Raw genomic sequence first — 8,032 nt, 5'->3', positions numbered from 1 at the left:
TTGCTGTAATTTGTAACTGCTCCTATTAAAAAAAAAAGAAATAATCAAAGCATGGAGAATGCTAAACAAGACCTTTTATTTGCATCAACACGTCCAATACAATCTATTGAATGTGTAATAATTATGCAGGCATACTTTGACTCAAACTTAAATATCAGTCCTTACCTGAAGATGCGGTGATATTCATGGCAAGTAAACAGATTCCAATCTTTCTTACCCTTTTCAACAACATGCACTATTCATACTGCATCATGGGATATGCAGAAATAATTGTAAACACACTGCACTCGGCTCTGCCCTTTACTTTAAAGCATCGGTCGACTTATTTTTCTAGAATGCATAGGCACTGTTCACCCTGATGTTTCAACACAACAAAGACAAGACAGACTCATCACAGTCACAATACTATAAAGACGCAATGCTTCAGTCCACATTTCGACGTAAACGATACCCCCAGCGTCCATACATCCAGAATCCGACTGCCCCTTGGTCATCTCCCACCGACGTGGAACATACAATGTAGAACACTGACATTACAGCAAAACATTATGCACAACACACATTCAAAGATCATGGCTTTAAGTTATTCATGGAGTAACTCGGGGTGTTGGAAGTAAAACAAATGGTTTAAATTCCAAAATTAAAAGTGCAATTTTTTAAGAAATAGTTCCTGCGCCTTAACTGATCATGTTCGGTCCTGTGTGGCACAGCCAAAACAATCTTCTATCCAAATGTGCATGAGATGAGGGGCCTTAGGGATCGGTTCTGCAAGCAGGGTCAGAATGAAGAGCATCAAGTATCCATGGGGGTCTTGGATCAGGTGTGGAGTTGATGAAACTGTAGCAGGCTTGAAAAAAGACGGTGGAGTCTGGGAGCACAGGGCCGTGGAGTCGGCCTCGGCCACGCCTCTCAGACGCCGTTGTGCTGGTTGCCGTTTAAAGACGACGGGCACAGGGAGAAGGGCCTTTCGCTGGTCAGACTCTTGAGTGCTTGCAGCACAGCGTCGGGCATGTGATCGGCGAGCATCCTGGGGCTGATCAAAATACTCCTGAACGCCATTTCATTGGACCAGTCAGCCCGGAAGCGCACCTGGGAAAAGCAGGATCTGGGGGTGAAAAGGGGAGACAAGAGGAATTTTTAGCAATTTCCATTTTCAAACATTGACACATATCTGGTAGAGGAGTGTTTGACTTATTGAGGTGAAACACTTGTAAAAGCCTTTGAGCTTTCTACAGGCAAACGAGCAGAGGTGTGGACTCGAGTCATGTGACTTGGACTCGAGTCATGAATTTGATGACTCGAGACTCGACTCGACAAAACGTACAAAGACTTGCAACTCGACTTGGACTTTAACATCGATGACTCGTGACTTGACTTGGACTCGGGCCTTTTGACTCGAGGAGACTTGCTACTTCCCATGAAAACTGGGGGAAAACATTTTCACACGGCCGCGCCGCTCTGTTTATCTGCATCTGTCAAAAAATGTGCGCCACCTGTATGCAGAGAGCGCGCGCTGCCTGCACGACATCCAATCACTGCAGTCCATTTGACCGTATCAACGAGACAGCTCGTTCATGGATACAAAAATCGGGATTTTTGAACCCGGATTCAGACTCCGATGGAAATCCTCGCCAACATTATGTCAACGTCCGTTTTAAAGTAGTGTAATGAGCTGAGTTAAAGTTATTAGTTAATCAGTTATGCAGATGTTGCATGTGTTCACGTTATGCTCCGTTACCAGCTGTAGTTACGCGAGACAACCCGAGTTTTGGGGGGCCGTGTATGCGGAAGTGTTTGTTCGGCGCGGTGACGGCCAACAGTGACCGAAGTTGAGTTGTTTTATATAAATAAATGCACCGGAGTTGCAAGCCAGTCATCGCCTCCTTATTTACGCTGCACCATTGGGGTGAGTGTTACAGCACTATAACACAGTCACAGTCGATCCACCATTACCCTTCCCTTCTAGGTCTGTGAGGCAGCGCACCATCACCCAGGGTTCCCCGTCCCCACTATAATAAAAGGACTCGAAATGACTCGAAAATAAAATGGTACGACTTCTGACTCGACTTGAGACTTGTTGGCTTTGACTTATGACTCGACTTGGGACTTGCTTCGTCTTTGACTCGACTTGACTCGGGACTCGAGGGCAATGACTTGAGACTTGCTTGTGACTTGCATAACAATGGCTTGGTCCCATCTCTGCAAACGAGGACACCTGCATCTAAGACCTATGCACCATTGCACACATGTTTGCTTCCGCCATGCCACTCGAATTATGCAGACTTAAGTTGCTCTAGTTAAAGCAACGGACGCCGTGTTACATACGGACGCACACGGTTATTTAGTGGGTTTGCCGCTTGCTTCTGTAGCAAATGCTTCTGTAGTCACGGCGTCATGGATCCGCGTGCATGAAGAGGACGAATGGACTACATCCGGAGACAAACCTCCGCGACGGTCCGTCCTCTGTGATGTGCAGAATGCGTCCGGGCAGGAAGAGGGGTAAGTGGGCGGCCGTGCGGGCGGGTGAGTCGTCCGACGCCAAGCTCTGATAGGATGACGAGTGGCGAATCATGAGTGACTCCTCCCCCAGCAGCGGCTGGGTCAGCTCCTCCTCCCTCCTGTTGTCCATCTCGGTGGGGAAGTCGTCAGGGTCTCCCCCGAAGAGCTCGTACCAACACCCCTGCAGCAGAATGCGGTACTGAAACACAGAGGGGAGGGCGTCTTTAGAGGCTCACACGGCAGCAGGTCGAGGTCATCGCTTGCCGCGGTACTCACCTTGGGCCTATTGCAGTTTGAAACGATTTTAAGAAGCTTTCTCTTCAGGTCCTCCATATTGGGAATGCTCAATCTGAAAAAATAAAAAAAATAAAAACTTTAAAAAAAGGAGGACCAGAATCTTCAAAAAATAAAAACTACTTTGAAAAAAAGAAGGAAAAAGTAGTGCATGGGTCTTATTTTCTCCTTCTCTCCCGGTAATTACAGGGCCGAGCCAAAAATAGTCTCCATCACGCTAGTCTATAATAGTCTGCACAGCAGCACATTCATATTGGCCTCTCACAGACAAGAGTCTGCAGTGCTGGTGACGCACAAACATATATTTAACCAACAGCAATCCGCAGTAAAGATTGTGACACAAGGATAAACACCCCACACAGATATTATGCATCGTCACTTGGATTAAAAAACATGAGCGGCAGCATAAAGCGTAAAGTATTACCTGGGAACCAGATCCTTTCCAAGCACCACTGAGACCACAAAGTCTTTGGAGTAATCAGCTAATGCTTTACTACGATTAGAGGGAAATACACACCAGTTATATTAGTCAAAAATCAAACAGCATAAAGAGTAGTTACAGCAAACATTTCACAGTAAAATGATTACACATGCCTAAAAATGAAGAGGTCTATCCACAGCCGGCTGTTTATTATCAACAAACTTTGTAGTGTTGCTTACCTCAAGAGTCCCCCTGGTGGAGAGAATGAATAGCATTGCAGGCTGGGAAAGGAATTACGCAGGAGGATAGCCAGCAGGGACGCCGTCCCAGCACCTAGACTGTGGCCCGTGATGACCAGCTTGTACTCCTGCGGACACAGGAGCACAGACCCGTTGCATAATTGGTCCACCACTTCTGCAAAGGCTGACGTTATCAGACGGCAATAAGCGCTCATAAAACACCGGATGTATGGAAAGCAAGAGAGTTGTGTGGAATGCTTGTAAGCTCGTTCCTATAAGAGTCATGTCAGACTTCCTCCCACGGCGACAGCACGCTCCAGTGGAACAGAGCTTTTCTTACCGGCGCAATGGAGAAAGCCTGGTTCAGGATGCCATCGTTGACCAGCTTCTTGTAGATGTAACTCGCCGCCTGACACATGCCCTGCAAGAGGAAAATAATAAAAAAGCAGCACGTTGAAAGGAAAAGCTTCTCCACTTAAAACAGGGGAAGGGTGCTGCGTTTAAATGTCCACACACACACCTTGTGAGCGTAGCAAGCTCCAGACACTCCTTCTATGGGCAGGTTCTCACATTCTGCAGACAGGTCCGTCAAGACGTCCTGCAGGACACAGGCCAGATGGAGTTTATAAACTAGAGCAGGGATCGGCCTTGTGGGTCAAAGGATATACGTAGAGCAATTTTTGGGAGGTTGGCTGGGGTAATTGAATGAAAAGCTCTGATCAGAATTGATGTTATAACGAATGTTGAGACTTTTGGACGAAAATCAACTCAGAAATTCAGTGTTGATGCGCTTGTACACACACACTTCACTTCTAATAGAGCGTTATTCTAGTCTAGAGGATTCCTTACATGCCATTGGCGTCCTTTAACACTCTTCTAGAAGTTACAACATCTGTACAAAATGGGGAAGTGACTGACCATTAGGATGAACTGGCAGAGCATAAAGAAGTTGTGCAGAAGTAACTGATGCTGAGAAAAAAAAACAATGCTTGCATTCCTTTATCACGCTCAAGCATGGACCGAAACTAGATTATGTGACGTTGATGTATACTAGTGGGGGGAATGCGTGATGATGTTGGTTGTTTCTTTGCGGTACGAGCAAATGAGAACGCACCGTCTTTGACGAGAAGAGATTTACAAATACAATATAAAAGCGGATCATTTAAAACAAAGTGCTCTCTAGTATTAACTTATTACTAACAAAGAGTGAATAGTGATTAGTCCCAGCTCACCCTCAGTGACAGCGTTCCTCTGACGGCCACCAGAACAGCTTCCCTCTTGTGATCCAGAGCCACAAAGAACGGGATCTCATAGATCTGAAACAAGGACAACACGAGAGTGGCTGAGAGCTGACCTCTAAAATGCACACACCGAGTGACCAGAGGAGTACACATGACAGAGGGGAGGGGTGGGGGGGGGGGAATCCTACCTGGTTGTGGAAGCTGACGTGGATGAAGTCTCTGTACTGCAAACCGGTGCTGTGCAGGATGGAGGAAAAGTGACAGCCGAGGTGCTCGCCTCCAACGATGTCGTACTCGGCAGCACGACTTCTACAGCTGATGCACACAAGGACGCGACTTGATTAGAAGACAGTTCTTCTGAGACTCTGAAATTCACTCTCAAGGAGAGACACTCATTTGTCAACCGTAACAATCATTATTCCTTCAAACAGTTAATAATACCCAACATGCTGGTCTAGACAGTTCCCACAGACTCACCAGTCTCCGCTGAGTTTGCAGGGCCCGGACAGGGGATTGGAGTAAACGTACAGCGGCCAGCCGTAGGCCGCCGCGGCAAACCGCATGCAGTGAGCCGCCTTCTCCAACTCCGCCTCCAAGTCCTCTCCCTTTGCAACGGCAAAAGACGAGTGAGGAGAACATTTCGACAGACCTGCGTGACGGCCAACTGCCTGCTTGCTTGCTGTTTAGGTCTACTGTAGACTTCTGTACTCACGATGGGAGAGGAAGGGCTGTGGTTGACCACTGCGTCCGGGTCTCTGCTTAGCTCCATCTTATCCTGCTCCTGGTGCAGCAGGGCCAAACCGGCCGCTATGTCACTGGCCACCAGGTCCGTGTCCTGCGACACACACACACACGGGACAGTCGGTACATTGCGCGTGTCTGTCGTTGCGCTGTTTTGTCTCGATGCGTTCTATTACGTCTCCACAAATCAACTAACTGGTGGACGTAAAGCGCACCACAGGACGGATGGAGAGAAAGAGAGGAGTCCCTTACGGAGAAGAACCCGCCGACGAGCTGTGCGATGCTGGAAAACGCCGCTCGGTGGCTTTCGTCCTGCGGCAGACAGCAGCACAGCAGCCGCAGCCTGCTCTCCCACACCTTGACGGCGAGGGAGCGGGCCGTGGAGAGGAACTGGGTGCCCTCGTTGCTCTGCAGGTCGCGTACCCCCAGCGGCTCCGTGGCGGCGGCCGCACGGCGGGGGTTGCCCAGCGGGTCGAACACAAACACCACGCCCAACCCGGTGAACAGCAGGAGGATCCAGCTGCCGTGAAACAGCAATGCGGAGTCAAAAAACAAAGCCTCTTCGCCAAACTACAGCAAGGTGAAAGCTAGGAAATTGGCAAATCCCGGGGGAAATCTACCTGGCAACCACCGCTGCGATGACTGCACCCACCGTGGCAGGATCACAGCCTTTACTGTCATCGGACACCCAAACGGCTCCCAGACACGCCCACACCAGCTCGGGGACGTACAGGAGAGCTCGCAGATACACCAGTGCAGGGATGGAGCGCCGCGGGCCGGGGTTTGTTATGGTACCTGAGAAACAACCAGCAAATTAGGAATGTGGCCGTTGCTTTGCGTCCGTTAAAAGTGGTTGCTCGACGAGCAGGGAGACGCGGTGTTGCCATGGGTGACAGAGTTAACTGATGGTTTTGAAATGGTTTCCCCTGTCTTCCTTTGTACAGTTGTGACAGTTGAGCCTTTTGCAAGTGGACACCCGTTTTAAGTATAAAGGGAAGGCACAATTGTTGTGTGCGCACCAGGAGTTACAATTGGTGGTTGTTTGGATAACCTGTATTTTGACAATATTGCTACAGAGAATTCCACCCCTACGAAAGACTGTTTCAGTCAGTTGTCATCAATTTTTAAGGTGGATTTATAAAAAGGCGGAAGACCCAATTCACCACGGCAGCTCTACCTTTGCTACTGATGTGGACGATGGCACATAGCGACAGGATGATGAGCGCCAGGATGACCAGCAGTCCGACCAGATAGCTGTGGAGGAATCCCCTGCCGTTACAATCGAAACGGCCCCTGTGATAAGTGAACAGGATCATGGTACCAATCCACCTGAGGGGAAACAAAGTAGAGTCAATGAATGACATCATTAGTCAGTCAAAGAAATCATCTGTCAATCACAGATATTCATAAACAAAAAGGTTATAAAAAAAAATAACACATACCAGAGTACACGAACGAATAGTTCAAAGAATCCCGGGAAAACCAAGTCGTCGCTGGCAATCCCCCACCGCCGACCAAACACCACGATGCCAGGCATCTTGCGGGTAAACAAGCCCAAAATGTAACACCGAGGGTGCTTTACCACTTCAACCCTGTGAAGCGAACCAGGTCTCCGGGTACAAGGGGCACTTCAAGTCAGGCATGACATCACCGGAAAAGCAGAAACTAACCTTTCACACTGGCCGGCAAAGAACGTGGCCCATTATTGCCTCACGTTAACGGCAATTTAACGTTTATTAGCAAGAAAGCTAACGTTACACGCTAACGGTGAGACGGATGTAACGTTACGTTAAAACTAAGGTTTCACCCAATTCGACATTAGTTAACACCGAAGTGGTAGTTGTGTTAATTTAAAATGCTGCGTCTTGCGACCTGTCAACACATAGATTTGATGACATTAGCTAAGGTTGCCAATACGGCTAACGTCAGCTAGCAGAAGTTAGCTTTACCATTGCATGACAAGCTAGCTGACATTAGCCATTTAACGTTCGCTAAAAATACTTGAGAGCTGTTCCGGGAAAATGAAAGCTAATCCAGCGTGACACACACTGTTTGTTGTGGCTAGTAATATATCAACAAAACGCTTTGTTTCCATTCATCCAAGTCATCCTCCTCCGTCTAGGTATCACAAAGGGCAGCTAGTGTAGAACGCTGGTTTGTTTTGAAAAAGATAACAGTGCACGGTTCGTCCGCTGATGTTACCCCATTGCAACGCCGACCACCACTTACGTTCCGGGTATCTCCTTCCCCTTTTTAAGAGGACCTTGACAAACGACAGAGCCCCTCCTGGGCAAATGTGAACGTGTTTTATACACGAAATGTATACAGGTGAAACTCGAAAAATTAGAATATCGTGCAAAAGCTCATTACTTTCAGTAATTCAACTTAAAAGGTGACACTACTAATATATTAGTGTTGTACTGCAATAAAGCTGAGGAAGAAAGGCCACGAAATTATTCATCCTGACTCTGTAGAGCACTTCAAAAACAATGCAGTTAGTTGTTTGATTCTGTCGACAACAAATGTATTCACGGTATAGATCAACATATACTATTGCCATTATCAGTGGCCGTAACTATATATTATCTATTGTTACG

At 47.7% G+C, this 8,032-nt stretch overlaps 1 protein-coding gene across 2 annotated transcripts; it reads right to left on the bottom strand.

Annotated features, from left to right (window-relative positions):
- Positions 1 to 59: 59 nt before the first annotated feature.
- daglb (diacylglycerol lipase, beta) lies at positions 60 to 7,949 on the bottom strand. Of its 2 annotated transcripts, XM_037464687.2 has the most exons (16): positions 7,665 to 7,949; positions 6,878 to 6,972; positions 6,613 to 6,764; positions 6,056 to 6,230; positions 5,688 to 5,955; positions 5,407 to 5,529; positions 5,172 to 5,299; positions 4,883 to 5,009; positions 4,686 to 4,769; positions 3,974 to 4,051; positions 3,794 to 3,874; positions 3,454 to 3,581; positions 3,218 to 3,286; positions 2,776 to 2,848; positions 2,445 to 2,698; positions 60 to 1,105 (listed from the first exon to the last, which is right to left on the bottom strand). In XM_037464687.2, the coding sequence occupies exons 2-16, from the start codon at positions 6,970 to 6,972 to the stop codon at positions 910 to 912; spliced, it is 2,031 nt and encodes a 676-aa protein (XP_037320584.2). In that variant the 5' UTR covers positions 7,665 to 7,949; the 3' UTR covers positions 60 to 909. The 2 variants fall into 2 exon arrangements, with proteins under 2 accessions (XP_037320584.2, XP_037320582.2); XM_037464685.2 differs by lacking the exon at positions 7,665 to 7,949 and having other exon boundaries at positions 6,878 to 7,657.
- Positions 7,950 to 8,032: the final 83 nt, after the last annotated feature.

This window comes from Pungitius pungitius, chromosome 21 (assembly GCF_949316345.1).
Source record: "Pungitius pungitius chromosome 21, fPunPun2.1, whole genome shotgun sequence".
NCBI lineage: Eukaryota > Metazoa > Chordata > Actinopteri > Perciformes > Gasterosteidae > Pungitius > Pungitius pungitius.
This window is presented reverse-complemented; position numbering and strand designations above follow the sequence as displayed.

Coding starts and splice junctions, on each gene's coding strand:
- daglb (XM_037464687.2), bottom strand. CDS start 6,972: ATGCCTGGCATCGTGGTGTTTGGTCGGCGGTGGGGGATTGCCAGCGAC. Junction 6,231..6,612: donor CGTCCACATCAGTAGCAAAG/GTAGAGCTGCCG, acceptor GTTGTTTCTCAG/GTACCATAACAAACCCCGGC. Junction 3,287..3,453: donor CCACCAGGGGGACTCTTGAG/GTAAGCAACACT, acceptor CTCTAATCGTAG/TAAAGCATTAGCTGATTACT.